The sequence below is a fragment of the Falco rusticolus genome, chromosome 4, assembly GCF_015220075.1.
Source record: "Falco rusticolus isolate bFalRus1 chromosome 4, bFalRus1.pri, whole genome shotgun sequence".
NCBI classification, from domain to species: Eukaryota; Metazoa; Chordata; class Aves; order Falconiformes; family Falconidae; genus Falco; species Falco rusticolus.
The window spans coordinates 27682411-27706578 of NC_051190.1; the positions used below are offsets into that span (position 1 = coordinate 27682411).

At 42.5% G+C, this 24168-nt stretch overlaps 1 protein-coding gene across 8 annotated transcripts; it reads right to left on the reverse strand.

Annotated features, from left to right (window-relative positions):
• Window positions 1–825: 825 nt before the first annotated feature.
• On the reverse strand, window positions 826–22186 carry PRPSAP2 (phosphoribosyl pyrophosphate synthetase associated protein 2). Of its 8 annotated transcripts, none has more exons than XM_037382761.1 (16): window positions 21680–22186; window positions 20137–20197; window positions 19891–20000; window positions 17865–17915; window positions 14409–17315; window positions 14209–14328; window positions 13466–13616; window positions 12278–12330; window positions 12091–12157; window positions 10942–11114; window positions 9864–9979; window positions 6247–6302; window positions 3729–3877; window positions 2892–2962; window positions 2037–2183; window positions 826–1515 (listed from the first exon to the last, which is right to left on the reverse strand). In XM_037382761.1, the coding sequence occupies exons 7-16, from the start codon at window positions 13582–13584 to the stop codon at window positions 1357–1359; spliced, it is 1110 nt and encodes a 369-aa protein (XP_037238658.1). In that variant the 5' UTR covers window positions 13585–13616; window positions 14209–14328; window positions 14409–17315; window positions 17865–17915; window positions 19891–20000; window positions 20137–20197; window positions 21680–22186; the 3' UTR covers window positions 826–1356. The 8 variants fall into 8 exon arrangements, with proteins under 8 accessions (XP_037238658.1, XP_037238659.1, XP_037238657.1 ...); XM_037382762.1 differs by having other exon boundaries at window positions 20111–20197; XM_037382760.1 differs by lacking the exon at window positions 20137–20197 and having other exon boundaries at window positions 16755–17315.
• Between the last annotated feature and the right edge of the window lie 1982 nt (window positions 22187–24168).

Sequence of the window (24168 nt, forward strand, 5' to 3'; positions counted from 1 at the left end):
AGAGAGAAATCGTGTCAAAGGTTAATTTTCACTTCTGGCTTTGAACATGGCAAAAGTTTTATACTAATTTCTAGGCCATTCTGATGGAGAGATTAGACCAAGCCACCCCTAAACGCCCGTTAATTCCACCATTGGTTTCTCCACAACAGGTCAGGAACTTCAAGTCTCTGAGGCTGGAAGCTCAGTCTGGCAGCTAGCCGGCCACTCCACTTGCACGTACATAAGGACGGTTGGAAAAACAAACGTGAACAAGTTCAGCACTGCACTATGGCCATATTTTTTAGCTCATTCATGCATTAAGGCCAGGCCAGAAACCTCTGAAAAAACAGGTTTACCTGTGATGAGCCGATTCGGATTTTACCAGCTGGGACCTCTGCCCCACCAGTATTCCCAAGTCCCCATTGCTCCCTGACATCCAGCCACAGATTTCACTCCCTCCCACATTCCCCAAAGCAAAGCAGTGCACTGGAAGTGTGCCGTAACTGCCAAATTACAACTAACCTAAAACACTTCAACAGCACCTGCAACTGGATGGTGAAAGGTTGCATTTTGCATTTTACAAGACTGTTCAGCAGAAGACAGGTTGAAAAATGGCCACGAGTATCAGTTTTAGGGAAAAGCAGCCTCTACACCTCCTCTGCAGGCATTTCACTGGAACAACAAGCAAAACACACATTACTCTCCTTACTGCCAAGAAGCCTGAAACCTGTTCGTACTCCAAAGTAACACATTAGCATAAAAGAATCAATTCACCTCAAATTCTTTCATACCTGCAAATCATTTTTAAGGGGACACACTTTATAAGACAAGTGACCAGTACATGAAGATTTTTAGAAAGCTCACACAAAACAAGTCTTTATTCTTTGTCGCAGAAAATAAATACAGGTGCATATTTCATATGCTTTTCTATAAAAGCACTCCTACAAAATCACTGAACTGCATACAACAGTACAACCTTTTTGGCTTTTAAAATGAAAATATTATACAGTCACTTCATTTTATTATCTTTTAAAGCACTTGTAGCAAGCAGCTTTGGAAAAGGAATGCTTAATTTAGAAGCCAAATTCTTGCCTCAAGTGTTTTGTGGATTTTTTCCATCATGTATATAGTGCAACTAACCTAAAAGCAACTAGAACAGTTTTTGTAAAATGTTTATTCCCCACCCACCCACCCCAAAAAAATAACCACCTGCAAAGAAAAAAAAAAAGCTCTTAAAAACTGTTCTACCTTGATACTTAAACCAAGAGAAAATAAAAAGTGGCTCAATAGAAATATTAAGGTAAGCATGATGCTTCACAGCTCATTATCTGTTCGCTTCCAGTTTGGCCCGGGATGTTTCTTTAGACTAAAGAAGCATTAATCATCCAGTCCTATATTTCTGAAAAGGTACGACATGGACTCCCCATTATGGATCCTGCGAATGGCTTCTGAGAGGATCATGCTGATATCCACCGTCTTGATTTTAGGGCACTGGAGTTTTTGTATTTCGTGTGGAATTGTGTTTGTAACAACCACCTACAGAAAGAAAAAATGATTGGAAAGTTCTGTTATGTTTTCCTCCTCCCCATATTAGAACTGCAAAAGGGCATGTACACGCACCAGATCCTGTGAAGCCACCCTTGCTGGTAAAAGAACAAGATTTTACATTACTGTCAGGGTCAAAATCTTAGGAAGAACCATGTGTTGCTATAGGATAGCACATATCCATGGATACTAATGGCACTGTCCCTTCCTTCCATTCATTCTGCCGCGCAGGCCCAAAGGAAGGTATGAAAAATATCCCCTGCACTGAAGAGAAAAGTCTGCTAATCCTGGCATCTGTCAGCTCACTACTTCCCTGGTTTCCCATCGCTATAGTTTAAGGACACGGAGATGCTAATACTCTTAACATGCAATTCCTTGGTAAAAAAGCCTGAACCCAGGAATCTCCCAGCTAAATTCTTAATACCAGTACATTTTAATAATCAAGTCAGGAGAAAACTGCTTGCTTAAAAAACACTGAATCATTGGACCAGAAACTCAGAATCCGTGCTTACTTCATCAATTGCAGATTCCTCTATCAGCCTGGGAGCATCTGAAGATAACAGGCCATGCGTGGCCATTACAAAGATCTTGTAAGCCCCCCTCTCCTTGAGGGTCTCAGCTGCAGCAAGAAAGCTGTCAACGTCGTCTATAATGTCATCCTGTCAAAGTAAGATTGAGTTAGTGAAGATTCACCACGTCTTCAGACAGATCAGCACAGCACACCCAGACCGATATCACATCTTCTTCAAGTGTAATGGTTTACAGCCGATGCAAAACAGACATTTTTATTCATGCTGTTCTTGAGACCTGAGCTAGATGGTGAGGGCGAAAAAGCACAAGAGTGTCCTAAACTACTGCAACATCAAGGGGCCAAAGGATTGCTCCATGAGGGGAAGAGGGAAAAGCCAAAATAACCAACACTCATTCAAAAACCAGACTCACAGAAAATTGCCCTTTTCTGTGACAAGCCCAGAGATTACACTCTGCTTTGGAGAAACAGTATAACTGCATCATCTCTACTTCACTGGCATTTCTAAATTCACAGAATAGAAACATGGTAATTTCCCCCTAATCTGATGTGTAAGCACCACCTGAAACTTCTCACCTTCAGGCAAGCACTTGAACAGAATTTCATCTGGTCTATTCATAGCAACAAGGCCCAAATGCTGGTTTTCAGCACGGATCACTTCATAGTTCACACAGTCAGCTTCAGTGACTGCAGAATACTGCCTCACGGTACAAAAAGCGCAGTATCAAAAGTTCACCATCAACAAAAGTTTAGCTGCTGATACAGCAGAGTACCTACTTGATTCCTGCAACTTTAACATTTTAATATAATTTATCAGAAGTGACAGCATCTTACTTACCACAATGATAGCTATTCTTCCTCCTACATCTCCCACAACTGTGATGGGTGGTTTTTCCTTGGGAATCAGCACTGATTCATGGCAAATTTTTTTAGAGGGGTAAAAAAGAGAAATAAAGAGAGAGTTTATACAATTTACTTCAAGCATGGAAACATACACTTTGTGTTGGTCATCACTGTTACAGACAGAAAAGAAGCAACAACTATTTCAATCATCACAGCATTACTGGGAAAAATCAGCAGGATTTTAATACATAAATGATTTAGGCTTAGCCAAAGTATTAACTACATTCATTTATACCCACATTCTTCAACCAATTCAATTAATTTTTAATTTTAGTTCAGAGAATATAGCAGCTTGCAGATACAACCAGTCTGCAGACCCTACTGAGATCCATGCTAAGGTTTATGCAATGAAGTTTTACATGCACAGCTATAGATCCACGTTCAGCAAAGTTACTCTGTCAAGGTCCACGACACTATACAGCTACAGCCACACGCAAAAACAGTTTCAGTTCAGCTTATTAGCTCTGTGTCCCAGAAAAATTCCAACAGGAAAAGTAAATGGCAAAAAAGTGGGACCCTCTGCCAAGGGCTTTTCTGACTGCCTGTAATGACACAGCGCCTCCTGCCCAGGGCACAGAACTCACATACAGCCTAGCACTAAAACCAAGGATAAAGCATCAAAAAGGAATCTTTTTTTCTCCCTATTAAGAAAAAAATAATCTTCTTTTCCCCCTAAAGAACCACTCATTTTTGATGGTCCATCACTGCCAGTCCCATTCCCCAAACCCACAAAATACAACAGGTGAAAACTTTCACACACAAACTTACTTACTGGGTATCTCCAAACTGGGATGAATAGCAGCTACGTTTTTGGCCGTAGGTGGTGAGTGCCGACCATCCACCATGTCAGACTCTGCATCTTGAGCTTCCCCATGAATCACAGCAATTCCCAACCGTAAGCGCTCAGCAAATGACTGTGCCCTGTAGGGAAAGGGTTAAAAAAGAAAACCACAAAACCAGAAATACGTTACATTTAAAATAATTCACATACATGCAGTCCTAACCTATTTCCATTTTATTTCTCATGTTTCAGAGGAAAAATGGAATGATCCTAAAATTTTAGGAACACACACAGAAGAACCCACCTGCCCCTTAGTATCTTGTTTTCACCAGGCTTGTGAGAGTCAGAATAACCTTGAAAGGACCCATACTGGCCTTGAAGCAAAAGGATAAATGCTGCAAGTCACATAATTCTGATTACTCCCTTCTGTTTTGCCCAGTCAGAAAAACATTTCCTAGCCTTCAGCATTCTTGAGATTTCACCCACACTTTAGCAGGTCTCATCTAACAGTAGCCAAGAATAGCCTAGATGCCTGGATTGTCTACATTTAATAGGAAAAAAATATTCACATGAAAACAGAAACAAGTGTCCACCTATTTATTTTTAAGCAAGACGGGCACTAAGGACAGTATCCCTGAACTTCTGAGACATAACCTTAGAAATCCTACAGAAAAGAGAATCCAGACGATCATTTTGCCACACTTGACAAACCACACTTCAAAGTTAAACAGCCTGGATTTTTACAAGCTTACAAGAAGTTCCTTCACCATGTTGTATTTCTTCAACTAAAATTAGAAATCTATGTAAAAAAGTGCAAGGTTATCTGGGGAAGTAGGGAAAGTAGAGTCAGGAAAATAGGAATTGCACAGATAGAGCTTGTATCCCAAATACTGGAAGCAGCAAGTAAAAATTAGCAGATTCATCCTACCTTACCTTGCACACCAAAGATTTTGGTATCCAGCCTAAGCCAGCCAGCCAGCCAGCCTCTATTATGTCTACAGTGAGTCACTCCATTCTAATATCAGCATTTAAGACCTGTGGCCTAAATCACCTCCTTTACACTTAAGCCCTGTTTCACTATCCAAACAACTCGAAGTCCAGAGAATAATTTGCCCATCATGATGCTCAGTTAATTAAACATGAAGAATCTTCTGCCCTGTGGTTATCATACAGTTAGGATATTTTTTCCAAGTAGTTAATTACAGATAAACTATGATTCAAAACAGTAAGTTATAACTTAGAAGTCATAATCCTATCAACGAAACTATAATAATTACTTTAAAATGCAGCATTAAACTGAGTAAAGTTCAAATGTTGTAAAATGATTTATTCGTTTTCCAGTAAGCTCAGAAACTACAGAAACATTCTGAACTTCAGCAAGCATAGGTTCTCTTTCACAAGTAGGCATTCATCTGAAAAGTGTTTTCCTTGATTAGGCTGAAACATTCAATCACCCTTTTCCAAATACAAAATACCTCCTCAAATACTGCTCTTAAATGCTCACATGTACACATGAAGAAGCTAACAATACAGCTGTGGGATCCTCTCCTACACAAATCAGTTACGTGTGCAACCTATCTGTCTGATCAAAGGTTATGTGTAGACTATTTGCTGGCATGCACAATTACTTGACGAGTATGAAAATGCCTCAACAAATGCCAGCCTACACCCAAGAGGCAATACGGACACCAAGTAAAAGAAACCATCAAAGACAAGCAAATGTAAAATAACTGGTCAAAAGAAAAGAAATCACATTAAAAGTACTGCTGGAAAACAAAGATGACAAAGACTGTTCCCCTCACTATACTTCTACAAATTAAAGTCTCTCTGATTTGTTATATAAAATCAACAAAAACCTTTCTTACAAAGAGTACCCTGATTCCTTGGCAGGAAAGTCTAGATAACTTTTCAACAAACTATTGGTTTGTCACCACAGCAAATACAGTATCTCTTAAACCATCATCCAACTCTTCACCACCTGCTGAGAGCAGTGTAATCCCAAAGAGTTTAGGAACAGTCAACCAAAAAGCTTCATGGATTAATAACAGTCGTTCAGCCAACAAGGACTTCACAGTCAAAATAATCTCCAACATCAAATCCTGTTTCACCATGCGAAATGGTAAGCCATCTGTATTTAGGGTCTGATCAACCATGTTCCAAGTTACGACCATGTTAAGCAAATACTTTGGATTAATGGCATTATACTTCCAGCAATTTTTCTTCATTTACAGGAGGAAATTTATAATGTAAAAGCACAGAAATATAATATGATTAAATACCTCCTTTATCCTAAGAGCCAAATTGATCTACCTCATCCTTTCACTTGTTTGGTTTTTACTCTCCTTAGATTTATTATAACAATGATGTAAGAACTACACATCTAACAGTATTGGGAGGGATTTGAAGGCTGCATCTTCTAATTACCAGGTATCTGTCCTTCACTTGATCCTAAGAACAAAATCATGATAGAGATTTCCTGCTCTAACACAAGAGAGCAGATCTTACCCACCTCTTTGCAGACGCAGGTGATTTGGCCACAATTACAGCATTCCTGTAGTCTGGTATCTGTAGTAAATAACAGATAGCAATGTCTACTTCATATCTTTAGACAAATTTAAACTCAGTAAGAATCAGAGAACTTTATTTTGCCAGAAGAATTTTAAGCATCGAACATTCCACCTAACATAAGAAAGCAACCTCAAGAATCCATGGTACATGATCAGAGTTCACAGCTCAGTAAAAACAGGTATTTAGGAAATTCAGGTATTAACTTAAAAACTGTACCTTTCACAAACACCATGTTATATTGTAGATCACACGAAAGTAACTGCTTTAAAAGAACATCAGGGCTACACTGACAAGTGTTAAAAGAAACAGGAAACCATCAAAGAAAGAAGTTTCCAGTTCAACTTAAATTGTCTTGTGTGCACCCATGGCAGTCTTTAATCACTTGAAAACACAGCATTTCATCTATTTCCTATTGATTTTCAGAGTACACCAAAAAAAGTAATGCCTATCCATCACATCATAGTGACTCTTCATATCGACTATCAAAAGGGATAAAAATCCCCTATTTGCTGCACTGATCCTGCCATCACAGTCTAACACTGCTGCAAAGCGGCTTCCGCACCAGCCAGCACTAGAGGATGCTGCTGCAAACGCCAACAGCAGCAAAGTGGTAAGGCCAAGAAGTCAAGAGTTTCATTTCAAGGTCTGATGGGTCCTTCAGTCAGTCTTCACAAGCACAATCCATTCCAAAGTTTGCTGCTCCTGTCCTGCCCCATTCTCACACTGGCTTTTCACTCCAGACTCCTCATCTCCATTTAGCCACCATTTTAGTCTCCTTCTCTCAAAAGTTCATCTCCATTTTCCCTGCCAACACTGATTCCACATCTTCCACATCAGACTCATGTTTCCTTGTTCCCTAAACTCTCAAGTATTCCACCATTTGCCCTGTCAGTCCTCCTTTCCAGCAGCAATCTATGCTCCCTCTAATCTCTCGTCTTACCAATATCTCCTCTTACCCCCCTTCCTTGCAAACTCAGTGTTGTTCTTCACTGTGCTGCCCTGAGACAACCTGTCTGCCACAGAGCGTACAGAGAACCTCTGTCCTTTTATCAGTCACTGTAACGATAGTTCACAGCCACTCTCAGCTGCAATAGCAAGCAAAGTCCTACAGAGCAGATCCAATCCTCAGAATCCCAGTGTTAAGGGACAGAAGACTCTTTATTAAATACCTGCAGATTATCTGTTACAAATGTAATTTCACAGATTTTTGAAGATGATACCCTGACATGCAGTTCGTCGCCTTGCTGTCAGATGTCAAATACCAGATCCAGAGCATAGAAATACTTGGGTTTTGTTCAAACACAAGCAAGGTAAATTCTTCCACAATCTTATCATCAAACATACAAACCACACTGGCTGAGTATTTCCAAAAGTACTCTACCTGAAATACATTGTGGGAAAAGTTCTGAACTTGGGCATGGGCCTAACCAACTGAAAACAAGAGCTTTTCTGAGGACATGTCAGGCAACATTAATAATCCCGACTGTTACTAACTCCACCTATAATACTGGGAATTCAGCATGCTCTGTCCTTTACAAACACTTAGTTATACAACAGGCTATAAAGATTAACATGATGGAAGGTATGGACAAGGCAGGGCCTGTCACTTGACATAATAAGCGCTTTGATCTTGTTCAGACAGTTGCCTCATTTTTCCCCTGCCAAATTATCAAATTTGTTCTCAGCTCTTCAAAAATGAAGTCAGAACGCTAGAAGTGTCATCCAAAGACAGTAAGACATCAACAACTCCTTGTAACAAAGAGCTACATCACTCTAAGATTAACATGTACACATAGAAGAGAGAGGTCACTAAGTATCAAACATTAGCTAAGCATACAAAGGAGAAACACCAAATTATTTTTACACCACATTAATTTCACTGATTGGCCTGTCTTCATCCCAGAACACCAAGGAATTCTCTTTACACCTATGCATAAATTTCCAACAGGGAACAACTACAAGCCCTCATCCTCTTACCTTTCAGTTAAATCCCTTTTAAGTGACCTTCATTCTTATCAAGCTGGACTCTATTTCATGCTACTCAATATACCCCATCACAACTCCTATTAGAAACATTTTTCATGCTTTGGCATCCACAGTGCAGGACATACAGCAAGCTGCTGCCACTGTGAACTTAAGATAAACACTACATTCTTCCTGAGCAGCGCTGGATGAAACTTTTAACAAAAGATATGACCTGTCTGGTGAACGTACGTACTTGCCAATATAGATCCCAGGTGATCGATACATTCAGTCAACTCTAGTTTTAGCAAGTCGTCTCATGGACAAGCAGAGGAACAAAGAAATTAAAATGTGAAAGGATCTTTTAAGACCTCTCTACACATACCTCAGCAGATCTCTACAAATGTTAATTTGTTAGACTGCACAGCAGTGCCAGACTCAAAGCTGCAACAATTCTTTGGAAACCATTAAGAGTTCATGTATCAAAATGTGCTTCCAGACTAAACCAGGACCATGATGTTGTGAACAACCATACTCCATACATTCAAGCAACATATAAAGGCACAACTTGCTTGTGTCTGCATACTTGGTTTTCCACTATTCTTTTTTTAACTTCTGAAGTGCTTACAGTGTGCAATACTCCTCTCTCCTGGTATACATGATGAATGACTGTGGCAAAGGCAGAGCCTGGAGTTTTTTTCTATCATCCTCTTTGACTCTTATTACCAAAAGAAATTGTAACAATGGATTCAAATGGTAACTGATTCCCCAAACAGATGTTAACACTGTCATAATAAAATCATGTTGCTTTGGGTTTGGGTTTGGTTCTGTTTGTTTGTTTTTAAATTGAGACATTAATATCTCTATAGAAATAAATAACCTGGATTCAAGTGTGAGCTAAATGTTTTCTCTCACCAGGAAAAAAGCATTTGCTTTATTCCAAGTTTTCATTAGTCAGAAGTGTAATACGCATCTTATACCTACAATTATCACTTGCACAATTTGTATATATGAATCTACTGGTGGCACTTCTCAAAGTACTTATAAAAATAAAATGGAGAAATGGACGTATGGAACATCAGAAGTTAAGCTCCTCAAGTCAAGGCATGCTGAACAAACAGCACGTGTAGATTTCCACACAAGAAGTCATCTGTTCTTTCTTTCAGAGCATGACCGATAGGCCCTCTCATAGTTTACAGCTTTACTTTCAAAGTGTTTTCATAATGCAGTATAAATTACACCTACACAAGCAGTCCATCCTATAAATGTCAAGGAAACTGGAAACAGGAAAGGAAGGGGACATCAAGAGCAAGAAAATCCCTTTTTTTTTTTTTTTTTTTTTTTTTAATACTGGTTAGGGGAATATATGTAAGAAGACAGAACAGCACCACTGCATGGATAAGAAAATGCCAGTTCTTCACAAAAGCAAAACTTAAACCTGTGGGGAAGAAAAGAACCAGTTACCCCAACATGACCATTCCCCCTTTAAAATTCTGTTTGAAGAGTTAGTCTTTTCAGAGGACTTTGTTTCAGAAGCCTTGAGACATGACAAAAAAATGATTTAGAAAAGCAACTGTAACAGCAGGCCCTCCTCACCTCTTCTTGGATGTACTGTAGTAAAAATGGAGATGCTCTCAAGTTATCAACTGGAATATTGAAGAAGCCCTGTATTTCCTTCTGATGTAAATCCATGGTAATAAGATGAGTCAGTCCTTTTAAAAAAGAAATTAAAAGACATATGGAGAAGCTCGTCAAGAAAAGTAAGAGAGAACAATAGATACACTCTGTTTCTCTATAAAGTTTCACTGAAGTTTGCCCAGAACAAAATCTCTAAACTGCATTAGAACAAGAATACTATACTTAGTGAATGTATGTACCATATTAACTGTGTGCCTCAAGTACAGCAGCATTATCACATTTCAAGATTTCTACAGTGCTGCTTTTAAAAGAACCTCAGAACACTACATAACTGACTCAGTAGTGCCACACTGAGGCAGGTAAGATCTTTCTCCATTCAACATATGACAAAATGGAAGCACTAGTAAGATAAATTGTCCTATGCCACATAGCAAGACCCCAGCACAGCTAGCATTAGAGTTCTGAACTCCTGAAAAATGGGCCCAAATCATAATCATCAAAACACTTCTCTCCAAATAAGAAACCAGATCCCAGTGTCCATTGTAGCTGCCCATTTTTCCCAGGGACAGGAGCAAAAGGAAAGGAGCAGAAAACGTGCTAGAAGGCTGTGAAAATGAATCATCCCATTCTCCCATGTTATCTCAAATGTAAAGGATGGAAACAAAGTGCATTCACCCAATAGTTTAAAAAAAGAATAGATATGACAAGGCACAACTGTTTGAGAGTGTCACAAAGGCAGACAACAGTATTATGAGAGATGGATACCATGGCCCAAAGCAGCAGAGTCCAGCAGACTGATATTGCCAGCTTAGTGGGACACAATGGAAGATGGCTGTTACAAGTTTGGGGTTTTTTTACAAATTTGTAATTTGGAAACATTTCTAATTACATTCTCCTTTCTTATGTGGGTTTTAAATGCACAAAAAACTTGGCAGTTATTTTTAAACAACCTCTCTGCAGAGACCTCTCAAAACCTGCAAGGTGACAGCGGAAGCCCCCATTGCCCTGATTATTTCATAACAGCCTGCATTCTTACCAGCTTTGCACATCATTGAAGCCAGTAATTTAGAGACAATGGAGCCCCTTTTCCTCATCTTGCATTGTTTGCTGTACGGGAAGTAAGGAATCACTCCAATAATGCTTTTGGCACAGGAGGTTTTACAAGCGTACACCATGATGAGGAGTTCCATGATCGTAGTATTCACATCCCTGGAACGAGAAGCATCTAGTTCTGTATCTCGTGCATAAAAATCCTGTATTCAACACAGTACTTATACCCACTCCAGGAATTTCACTCCTGGGTAGTGGAGCCTACAGTGACTGAGCAATCTTCACTAAGAATCCAGCTGTGCACCTCAGGATGGTAATTGCCCTGGGCCCAGCATTTTAATTCTTCACTAGAATTACACTTCATTCACTTTTTCATTTGGCTACTTTGGGCAATTCAGCAGTTTTTGTTATACTGTGTTGCTGTAACAAAGTAGTCTGTAATTTATCTCCAACATCTCCTTGTACCGTGCACAAACCAGTATGTATGTATTTTTGATATAGATAAGCTTTTTTTAAAAAAAAAAATTTTCACATTTTACAACACATTCCTCTTATTCAAGCCAACAGCAGGCTAAATATTTACTATCCATTTTCTGCCCTAAATGGAAAGATTGAGAGGGTATCTTTTCAGATAAGAACTAGTCATCAACTAAGAGACCTGCTACTTCTGTTGCCATTTAAAAAAAGACTTAGAATTTGTAAAGTTCTTTTCACATTAAAAAAAAAGTTTTTTTCTGAATCACAGGACACATTGCCTAGGAAATGCTCCTCCTATATTTAGAGTTTTGTAATGGTGCTGGAGACGGATAGCTGAAAAGGAAAGGATTTAAAGAGAGTAAGATAAGCAAAAGCATGCACTTAACAAATGAATGCAGAGACCCAGGAAAAAGTTTCATTGACACAGTCACTGAAAACTAAAACAAGAGCAGTTAGCTTATGCTGAAGTCTTCATTCTGAACATATAAAAAACCCCAAAACACCAAAACAACAAAAAAAACAGAGAAGCCTCTATCTAGGTAATCTAAGCTTATTATACTGCATCATATACATAAAATGCGAAGAAAATCTAAACCAGAAGCATTCCTATGTACAGTCCATGTCAAAATGCTAGCACAGTGTCTAAACAGTTACTCACTTTGAAACCGTTTGGATGATAAATACATCCTTTCCTCTCACAGACTCCTGAATCTGCACTCTTGTTTCTGCCAAGAAGAGAAATATGTAATATCTGCAATAGCAAAACTCAAACTCTTAAGAAAAGGGTAGCCAATACATGCACATCACAGTTAGGCAAGTTCCAGGTTTGCCAGTTAAATGCTCACCTCTGTTTGGCTCTTGATAAACCTGAACCTTCCCCATCTCCACTCCTAAGCGCCTGCAGGAGCACAAAAAAGAAAAGTAGAAGTCAATATGGGAATATGAAGAGCAAAACAAATGCAAAGCCCGTACAACAAAACAATTACTGAAAAGGCTGTATTTCATACAAGAAAACCAAGGGAAGAAAATCCCACACCATAAAACCAGTAATTATAGTGAAAACCTCTTAATAAAGCAGCTACAATTTCCAGAAGCTCCACTGCAGGCTAAGCTAAACTCGTTATCAAGTCAAGCTCAGAAGAACAGGCAGCAGAAAAAAAATAATGAATACTAAATCATGTAACAATTTCTATTTTTTAATACATATTTCTATATATGTTGCCATAGATATGTACATATGCATGGCAACATACACAATGCTTAAAAGACCATTTCTACATCGCTCTTCTCTATAGAAAAAACATCAACATAGAGAATAGGAAATACTTTTGAGCTCTACTAGATGAATAATGGAAGACTAATGTCTGCTGTATTTATTCCACTTTAGTACTAGAACAGACCCCCATCACTAAACAAAGGAGACAGCCAAGTATGCTGTGCACTTATGCCCAAATCCTTGCCATGCGTAACCTGAGTTCCTTGGCACTCTCCTTTCTCCTCCTATCTACACCTAGCCATGGGTACATAAGCCTCAGGAAGAAACTATCACGTGCAAGACTCCTGGTTATGTTATGCATCCTAATACCATTACAGTAGCATGGTAAAAATTTACTTACATCATAAAAGTTTTGCTGAAGCTATTCATGCATTTAAAGCTCAACAAATGTTCCCACCTAAAATACACAGTGAGCAGGATGCAGTTTTGCCATCTAAGAAAATTCCGCTATATAGAATAAGTAAACGATAAAAACTTCTGCCATGACTATTTAACGCTATCCAAACATTAGCCTTCCCATGTGTCTAAAATACTGCAGCCAATCACAACCTGCCATCAAACAATTTAAACACAAGTTATTTCCTTTGTTATTGACCTGTTGAAACACACTGTGCAATACAGCACACTAGATGTTCTTGCAAACCATGGCAGTTTCCCCATGGAACTGTCCTTAAACAGAGAAATCAGTCTTTAGTAAAATTAGTCCCATCATAACAACACCAAGATCCTAAGCTGCCCTGCAGGAGATTTTACTTACTCAGCAATCCTCTTCGATAGTTCCATGCATGACGAATTGGAATTAGCTGAAAACAGCACCAGTCCACCCTTGGTTATATTCATGATGGCCCCAATTTCAGTCGATGACACACAAAACATCAAACCTAAGTTGTTTTTCCGCTTCTAAAAGACTGCAAGAGATCAAAGGTCTGTTAGAGCCACATTGTTAAAAACAAAAAACAAATCTGCTCTGTTTAGAAAGTGATGAGTTTCTCATAAGCCTGTATTTTCCAGCACCTTTAATATCTATCACCACTTTAACAGTACCATGAATATATCCAGACAGAATGTTGTGACCTACAAGCCATACTGTTTACTGACCCAGCTCAGCGTACCCAACAATAAGGCACAAAGAAAGGGACTCCAGCCTGCCTTGCCTTCCTTCTCCTGCCCCCAAGCTTTACATGCCCTCCACCAGAATGCCTCCCTCAAGGTCTCCAAACCCCACCCTAGACAACCTCTGAATTTCAACATTTTTTCCTTTTTTAAAATGTTTTCCTCAGCCTACCATCTAGTAATACTGTTTCTCTTTTCCATCAACTTGTCCAGTTCATTTTCCAAAACACAGCAACATTTATTGACTTTTTCAAGATCACAAAGCCAGTCAGAGGTAGAATTGAGCTGAACAGAGCTCCTGGGTCCTGGCTCTGCTAAACTGGCTACAAGAGTCTATTTCCATAGCTGCATATCTTTCCATCACTTTGCAATAAATTATAAACTTACAAATAAGGATGAAATGTAAAGAAGAGTTCAATAAAGCTGGTAGCTGTAAATAATGACCTCTTGCACAATGCATCCACTTGGTGAAGCAGTAGCTGTCATTCTTTGATACTAATATTTCTCCTGTGAAAACAGGAGAAAAATATCAAGAGGAAATATATACAATTTTTTTTCCAAATAAAGGCACAAACCACTAATCTCACCAAGGATTTGATGGGATTCCATCTTGACACCTTTTATCCTTTGTAACATCACATTTTCATGACTTCTTCTACTATAACATTTTATTCAAATAAAAGAAAAAAACCAACACATTGACCAGCAGCCACTGATAGATCAAAGTAACACTCCACTCAAAAATTCCTAGGCTACTGCACTTCACTTCTGCTGTATAAATAGCCCACTCCTTCATCATCCATTTCAGCATTACATGTGAAACCGAAAATATCAAATACAAGTGGCATAATTCAAAACAAAGTGAAGGGAAGTTAGATAAACCAATAGCTTCTTTCCTGGTAAACATCCCCCTGCTGAGAAATATAATTATCCAATAGTCACAGGTTATCTGTTATAAAAAACTGATGGTACTATTACGTACTCCAAAACAGCATCTAAATGGAAAACAAGTTTTCATACTTACAGGAACAGCTGGCTAGCTCTATATAAGAAACTCATTCAGCCCACCTTTGCAACTACACACACTCTTGCTCAGTTTGACCTTGCCACAGAAACTGCACCCGATTCACTCTCAATTAAGAGCCAAAGCGAAGTCAGGAACGTCCTAACAACAAATCTCTTCATGAAGAGGCTGAGCTACACTCAACTGCTGTGTACGAAAACCTGCTTGTCATCAAAACTTCCAAAACGCGCACAAAGAGAGCATTAGTAACAGAATTTGAACACCTAGATGTTTCAGCTCTACTAGAACCTGGTGGCACCCCCTATACCACTTAAAGCAAGACTCTACCCCTTTCACCCCTTTCTTTCAGACAAGACAATTTAAAAAAAAAAATCCCAGAAAGCAGTTATGGTTACAGGCATCCAGTCTAAAGCTCAACTATATCACTATATCCCCCCCAAACTAAGTACCCAACGATTTAAGGAGAAACCCATCCCTTGGCTAGTGTTTCTTCCTTTGTTCTGCTGCACACTTACTCTCCATAACTCCCAGCTGTTAACTAATGGCCATCACTCATCAAATATTCATAATGGTGTTAAAGACACATCTTAAATCCAACGAAGTGAGTATGCACTAAAAATGCATTTAGGTCTCAAAACACCACCTGAAAGCACCCTGCTTGTGTGGTTACATGGGAGCAGCATAGAGACAACTTCCAATGTTACTAAAAACATTCATATGGTGTTTTGGAGACAGTTTTTTCCAACTGTGTTACTGTCTTTGCTCCATGGATTAGGGAAATGAGGAGAATTAAGAGATCTGCTGAAAGACAAGAGTTGTCAGTTCCTGATTATTGTTCAGGGTGCATTTTACACCACAATAAGATACTGACATATTCACAAGCAACACTGAACATAGCTCTTCAGATAACCACAGGCCAATGACTACCTCGTGGATGTACTTCAGCAGCAACAAGCGGGCTACAGATGGGGGCGGGGGAAGAAGTGGCATTTGTAGAGTAATATTGATGTATCAGCCTTGAAACAGGTGTTGGGATGATGGCAAGCTCAAAAAACTTTATTAGATGTGTAAAGACATGACTCCACAAGGGTACATGGGACCATAATCCTCTGGTTTGAGGTGGATAAATCTTCCAAGCCTGCATCAAATCTGGGAGAACACATGCACCAGAGCAGGCTGCAGCCCACGAACTCCCATGCTTTCTTTTGAGCTGCAGTTACACAGACACATCATGATAAACATGACAATTACTGGACTGGGTACGCATGATGCCCTGCTCCTACTGGCTTTTACACCTCCATGAACGGAGCACATTCACACAGAAAGCAACAGAGGCAGGAATAACTGTACAGGATAACCCTGGTACTAAAGAATTGATGCCCACGGGCTGGAGGGAAGCTCAACCCTCTCACCCATCTTTCCACAGGGAACTTCCCTGGCCTTGAAGGGCCCTCCACACTAACCTGTCCCCCTGGGCTAAACGGAGAGGGCAGACCCTTCCACCCCACACCTCCCTACAAGTCCTTCAGCTGCTCCAGGTGGGATACACAGCCCTGGGAGGGGAAGCCGGCCCTGGCTCCCCGAGGTACCTGACAATCCGCTCCCTCCTGCGAAGGGAGAGGCCTGGGCACGCCGCAGCCCCCGGCGTGGCTCCGCGCACGCCGCTCCCCTTCACCTGTAGGGCTGGCGGCCGGCGGGGAGCCCGGAGCAGCCCGGGAAAGGGGCCGCCAAGGAGAGTGCCCCCTCCCACAAGGGCCCTGAGGGGAGGGCGACGAAGCCCGTTCCTCAGGCGGCGGAAACCTGTCCGGGGAAGGGGAGAGAGGCGCTGGGGAAGGGGGATGGTCCTGCCCTCACACAGCCGGCTGAAGTGGGCTGTGCGGGCGGGCGTGCCACTTTCTGAAGGCCTTACCTGCCGGCTCCGGCCCCCCGGCCCCGGGAGAAGGCAGCCCGGCCGGAGGGGAGGGGGAGAGGCAGAGACAGCAGCGGAGCTCAGCCCCTCCGGTTGTCTGCTTGCAAGATGGCGGCGAGGGCGGGAGGGAGGGCGGGCACGCGAGGGGCGGGGGCGACGCGACGCTCTCCTTCCCCCCCGCCCGCCCCCCTTCCCGCCCCGGCCCCGAGGCGGCTGAGGGGAGCCGCCGCCATCTTTCCCCGGCCTCCGACCTGCTGGGGGGACCCAGTACCAGAGCCGCAGTTCAGCTTTCCCACCTACCCCCCCCAAAAATAAGAAAAGAGCACGATGGGTGGGTAAGGCCCCCCAGCAGGGTTGGGAGAGCTCCGATGCAAAGTCTATACGGAGTAAACCAGTCTGCGGGGTGCCGGGGAGCGGAGGTCCCACATCACGTCCCTGTCAGGGACAGCCGAGCGCCGCGCTGCTCCGGGCACCGCCACCACAGCGGTGGGTCCTCACCAGCCCCGCCGAGCACCGCCTTTGCCATCGGGCCCAGCGGTGTTTGTGGAGAAGGAAGCTTTTCTGGAAAGAAAGAAGAGAAACAAGCAGTGGTCTCAGTTGTCAAGAGCATACGTCATTTGGCCCTGATACATATCAGGGCCCTCCTTGCAATATACATAGGCTAAACTGGATGAAGATGCATTTGACATCTGCAGCAAGACACTTATTTTAGTTGCCCTGTTTAAAAGCCCAGCTATACGCAGGACAGCACCCACGATAAAAGTTGGGTCCTTTCACTGCTTTGACGAAGTTACAGTCACCCTGCACAGACACAGGAGGACAAAGCTCTTGCCAGGGCCCACCACCTTCTAAATAAAAAACCAAGCACCATGTTTTCCCACTACCTGGGTAGCTAGAAGCTGTTTTAAATTACACTTTTCAGTATGCCCAAGATGAACAGCATGTTATGGATCAGAATTTTAACGTTTAGCGTAAAGGTACAAATTGGGTACTTTCTGTTGCAGTTTTTCTGACAAAAAGCATTTAAGCTTAGTTATTGCCGGACTGCAAGGTGCATTGGAGCAAGGCCTTGAGCACCCCCGTAGAGAGCCCTGTTTGTGCTGGTCATACCGTGAAAGAGGAAGAAATGCCACAGCTGCCGGGACTGCTCTCCAATCTTGCCTGCAAAAGGACCACGTTTATATTCATATTTTGAAACTGCGGTTTCTGCCATTATGAGCTGCATTTTCCATTTGAGATATTCACAGGCCAGTGTTTCCCCGTATTTCACAATATTTGCTTATTGCTTCATGCCTTCCAAGACTGCATGAATTGTCTCCTGTTTTGCTTTTTCAACAGACTCAGAGATGGGGAAGGAGAGCACTTTAACCTGGAGCTGCGGGGCAGCTGCCAGATGTAGAGCACTCCACTTGCAGCACTCATACAAAGCAAAGACATCTGTTTGAAATATGTGAGCAGAGAGGCCATAAGCCTCTTTGTACCCTCACAGAGATGCAACAACGATCCTCTGCCTTGCCTAGAGTCTCTTCTGAACTACGCTTAGGTGTAAGAGAGCAGACCTCTCTTAACACCTCACCACCCCTACCCTTCTCAGTCTGTATTTTTCTGTTTATGGCTGGTGCTTCCACAGTTGATTTGGGGTCATTGACCCTAGTAAGTTCTTTTTTTTTTTGTTTTGGGGGTTTTAGGACAAAGGGAAAGGGTGTTTTGAACTTTTTGTTAGCAGAGATTTCTCTCTTAGCATCAGTCTTCATCACAGGATTTCACTACAGGCTGGTATGGCAGAGCAGTTTAAGGCAGAACAGCTAGAAACAACACATGGTGAAGCACTGACCCATAATGCAATTAGCAGCCTTCCCCAGAAGCATTTTTCAATACCCTAGGGCACCCAAAATTTGCTGACTATTTGATTTGTGCTGCCCCAAATTCCTGACATTGCTTAAGCAAACCACAGAACTAGGAACTAAAAGATTCTATCCTCTGATCCTTTTTATAAGGCTACTGCCTTTGTTTTCTCAGAGCAAATCAATTTCTTTCCCACCTCTGTCTTCCTGGTCAGAGGAATGTGAATTTAAATCTCCACTCCCAAGGGAGAGGGATTTGTTAATTTTACAATATGCTATCCAAATGCTAGGAGTTTAAGAAATAGTTGCTTCGAGTGAACACCCAGATTTTACTTTATTTACAATGAATCAATTGGTCATCTAAGGAATTCTGAAAATTTGCTGGGTGTGAATATACTGGTTCTTGTTCTTAATCCAGATGCAACCCTGGCAAGCAGACTTGTACAAAACAAGCCCCTGCACCTAGTCCAGCCAAGGTGAAGGGCACTGCTCATCCAGTGCTTGGCTGGACGACAGCCTGCATCTGTCACCTGAGAGAAGACAAATGTTACTGTCTTCCAGTTTCCTGAGCTCCATCCATCACACTGCTCAGCCAGATTGGCTTTTTTGTTTGTTTCGGGCTGGGAAGCGGGGGTTAAAAAAAAAAAAGTGGATTTTTTTTTTTTTTTTTTACCAAACCACCTGATGGTGAGAATTATCAGACATAGTACACTAAAGAAATGTTTTTATTTAATCCAACAGAGCTGTGTGAATAGGTCTGGTCTCTCTCAACGGTTGATCCTACGAGGTATCCTAAAAGTGTCCTCTACCCTACACAGCCCCTCTGAGCCTGCTGGGGGATTCTGGAGCATACTGGCACCTCCACGATGAGCACAGCCTAACAGCCACCACCTCCCTTCTTCCCTGCATTGAGCTTTACTGTCTTGGGAACAACCGGGTCTAATTTCTAGAAGATGATGGCTTGGATATTATCCAGCTAGGGAGGCAGAACTCAAAGCAGCTATAAATGCATTTCTGAATCAAGGGAAGGAAAAGTAGCTTTATCATTTCTGAAGAGTCAGCTGGAAAATAGCATTCCCCATGTCTGGGAATCTAAGTGCCTTAAAAAAAGGCCCTGGAGCAGAGAACATGTCTTACCCTTGTGAAGGGCTCGGTAAGCAGACAGCACTCTCTTATTGTTTTATCAAATATTACTGCCTAGCCATGGCTTGGCTGTCTGCAGTAAATAGGCACAGACTTACTCTGTTACAGTCTGTTCCTCCTGAGTCATAAGGCTTTGACCAAATACTCACCAAGTTCAGTTTATTTTCCTGTTTCTAACCACGCTCTCAGTTCTGGGTCAGTCTGCAGTGACTAACAGATCTGCCGCATCAGCTTCAACACGGGGTTATCTCCAACCAGCCTTCAAACAAAGAGACAAGAGGCTTGTTAGAATACCCAGCATTTAACAGGTCACTGCACAGACAAACCTCTCAGGCTGGGTGAGAGGGCAAGGGTTTGAACAAACACTACCCTGAAACAAGAACCAGCAGTAGCACCTCTTGCTTTGTTCAGATTCTCTGCTTTGCTGCATCTGTGTGCCGTTCTGTCCTGCAAAGTCTGTATAACATCCAGTTAACATCCATCACCTTCCGTTCACGGATATGGTTTGCCATTAGTCAAAAGCAGTTGAACTGGATGGCGAAGTCATGTCGTTTTAGGGAATTTGAACAGCTACACAGCTAGAGCCAAACACTAGGTTAGTGCCCTGTTCCTCTCTGCTCTACCTACTGGGTCCCAGCATTGACTTTCCATTTACTGCACTAAGCGACAGTTCCTTTATGAACAGAGAGCACACATGCATCATGCCCTGTACGGGCATTTAGCAAACACACAGGAAGGGCCTGAGTTCATCACTGGTCACTGTACAGCAAGCTTGCAAATTAAACCAGAGTTCAGGAGCACGGGAGAAAAGATCCAGTGCTTTACATGCACACAGACAGACTAGGGAGCATAAAGAAAGATTTGGTACCAACTCTGCCCTGTACAGCTCAACAGAAGCTGAGTGAGGTGCAGGGAAGAAGCAAAGTGCAACCAGCAAAGAGCAGCCTGTTCCCTTCCCGGTTTGGTGCCATCAGGACCAATCCTGGATGAGTGATAGCAGGTTAACTCCCATGCTGGGTGGGACCCTCACCCAGCTGCTACACCAAGAAATGCTGTAGAGACCTGGGTAACACTTGGCCTGCACCACTTACTAACACTATTATCAACATCTCTCCTTCATAGAGAAGCTCTTTACTAATATCAGTCCTCTAATTTGCCATATTGTTACCTGACTGATTTCGGCAAGATCTGGAAGAGGTTCTGCTGTCAGACCTTCATGCACTATCTTTTGCTTGACCTTACCTAGCAAGTTGATTCCCCAAGCTCAAGAGTAGGACACTTAAAAGTTTTACCTACTAGGAGAGCTTCACCAGAGGAAAGGCATGGGAACTACTAGGTTTCACAAAGGCTTTTATTGTCTCATTAAGTTCTCCTTAATGAGAACTTCCTCATCTGCTGCAGTCTCCCTCCCATTCGTTAGCACCCACCATCATGCTGCTGGTACTTTCAAGGCTGTCTCAGCTCCCACTCCTTCCTCCCTCTTTAATGTTCTAAGCCCAGTTTCTATTTCCGTGCTTTCATCCAGGTTCCAAGGAGAAAATACCTTCTCCTCTTGAGCTACTGCTTGCCACGTCCTTCTTGGCTGGTTTCCTCCCTGATACCTCTGCTGCTTCTCCCAGCTCCAGAGTCACCTGCTGCGCTCTCTCCTCCAAAGCGAGGCAGCAACAGCTCCTGTTGAGATCCCTGACTTATGTGCTTGCTAAAACAGCATAGAACTGCCAGACGTAGCAATAATCCACAGAGGCTGAGGACCCACTGTGTGCTGCGATTCACCCAAGGACTTTAACTCCTTGAGATTCTTCATACATCATCATCTAAGATCCTGTCTTTGTTACAGAAGCAGCTCTGTTGCAAGATCCACTTACACCATGGTTGTCCCTCAGCATGATTAAAAAACACAGTTACTTTCACTTGCTTAAAAGTATAAGAATATCTTACCATCTGCTAGACCCTAGTCTGACCAAAAGTGTAACGCTGATCCAGTGCCACTTAGGTCTGTGATTGAATCAGTACAGGACACAACCAGTCTGTAATTGGATTCTGCAAATTCTCTTTTCAGCATACAAAGTTCTGTCATCCATCACCCGAACTGGCCCCATGACGTGATTCTTCTCATCTGTGCCAGCTAGTGAAGTGTCACTGTCCCTTGCCACCTTTCTTGGAAGGTAGGTCTGGACCACAGCTCCAGCCAGCGCAGTTTCTGCACTCAGAAGACACATCCTGTGACAAAACCTCTAGCCAAAAATCACCTGCCAAGTCTTTCTGAGCTCTTCCCCAAGATGTTTTGGTGATTCCATATCTACCTTGCTCAATACCAAAGTATTAAAGCCTGCTAATTCATACCAAATGCTCTGACTATCAAAACTTGCTTATTCTGTCAGCTGAGGCTCTGCCGTGCACAGCCTGAACCCCGCATGCCCCAACAGCTCTGCACATCCCTGCCCGCAGTTTGTATGAGCGGGGCAGTTGGATCGGCCCCTCAGCGGGACCAATGAGGGCCTCACGCCAGCGGGGCAGCAGGTTCAGCACCTTTCCCAATGACTGCAAATACTGGGGGGTTCAGGCTGTTCCACCCCTCCGATCGCATCTGAAAGAGCCTTGAGAGCAAAGCTGCGTCAGAGGGGGGCACAGCTGCCAAAAGAGTCATTCAACCTCTTTGGATTGTTTGCATGCCTTTGGAAAATATTTTCCTCCTCTTTTTTTTTTTTTTCTTTTTTCATTCAAGCTTTTCTAGATAAGCGGATGACATGCACAAGTATCAGAGAGAATGAACAGCCTGCCTCCTGGTTGGGAATAAGGGACTATCACAACTATTGCTGTGATAATGAGATAGTCAGAATATGAGGGAATTCAGTACAATGGGGGATTTATCTTGGAACGACTCCCTTGGCAGCCTGACCCTGCGTTGATGTCAGCACGGTTTCTCACTGCACAAAGGCTAGAGATCAGACCCGGCATGGCAGACCCATATCTCAAGTGCATCCTGTAATACAGCAATGGCCATTACCATCGATAAAAGATTTACTTCCCTCTTTTTTTCTCCCAAAAGTATTTTGGCAAGCGTTCTCAGGAATGGCTGTTTAAAAGCTTTCTCAGCCCCTTCCCCATCAGGCAGAGAGACATTCAGCTTTGTACAGAATTGCTGTTTCGCTCAGCCATAATAACATGCCACTTAGAGTGGAAGTAACTTCTGGGAGGGTTATTGAGGGAGAGAGAAAGAGCAGCTTGGTCTCAGGTCTGGAGCTGAATGGGGTGAGCTGATGAAACAGAGCTGCGGTGCAGGAGGCATGCTGCGCTTGGCTAGGATGCCAGGGAGGAGATGGTGTTCTGTAGTTAATTACCTACTGGTATTCCAGTGGTAATCCCTTAGATCACCCAGACGCTCTGCTGCATTCAAGTCATGTTGTCTCATGGAAATCCTGTACCCACCTTGGATGTCCATATGACCCAGAAAATTATTTGCTTTCCTACCACAAACCATGTCAATACTTCAAGTCCTGACCTTCAAGGGTGCTGGGGTGAGGAGAGAGGCATGGCAGGAGTCCAAGGCCTTGGCGCAACACTCTCAAAGGCTCTTGTCACAAGGAATTACGTGGGCTCTGCAAACAGACAAGGAAAAACAGAAAGAGCAAACGTTGGTCTGCACAACCTTGACATGGTAATCGATGTTGTAGTTTACCACCAGGAGCAAGTAAATAGCCCTAGAATTGCATGCTGCATAGCAAACATTGCAGTTTTATCTGATGACAGGCAGTAATTTGTGGCAAAAGGTAAATCTCTCTCCTCACTCATGCTTGACATATGGATGGTCTTGTTACATTCCCTGTTCTCAGCAGGCTTATGCATGAATTTAAGGTTAAGTGCATGCATGCCTGTAGGATCATGACCTTCATTTAATATTGCATGGCCCAACAGACCCATAATTAATCCCTAACACATTCAAATGATAGCTTTCACTCAGTAATGTCATCCATGCAGAACCGTGAAGTACTTGTAAATTTGTACATTCCGGCTGGGAGTCAGAGATTTTCCAGCTATCAGAGCAGTAAGGCTCTGGGGCAGATTTCTGGCAGGATGAATGGACAGACGGTAGCTTGGGCCATTTTACAGGCGGATTGGGCAGGCCAGGAGAGGGAGGTGTGATACAGTTACTGGCTTGTTCAGCTGCCTGGGATGGGCTGGGAATGGCAGCACCTCAACACTGCCATTCCCTTTTATGTGACCAACGTTTTCTGCTTAATAAAATCCAAGAGTTTCAGAGGCTGGCAAAGCCTGGAAAGAAAACCCCCACCATCTTCATCCTGAGCAGTCTGCAAATGTGAAGCTTGACCAGGCCCAGCTCAGCCACACTTGCTCTTCTTTCTTCTCTGAACCACTGGATTTCAAATGTACCAGAAGGTCTGAAACCCAACGATAAGCCAAAACTG

Bases quoted from the DNA above. Each gene is read 5' to 3' on its own strand.
- PRPSAP2 (XM_037382758.1), bottom strand. From the start codon at position 13,584: ATGTTTTGTGTGTCATCGACTGAAATTGGGGCCATCATGAATATAACC. The intron at 12,331-13,465 runs GTAAGTAAAATC...GTGCTCCTGCAG, and splicing joins CTATCGAAGAGGATTGCTGA to GCGCTTAGGAGTGGAGATGG. The intron at 3,878-6,246 runs GTGGGTAAGATC...CTTTCCCTACAG, and splicing joins TCACCTGCGTCTGCAAAGAG to GGCACAGTCATTTGCTGAGC.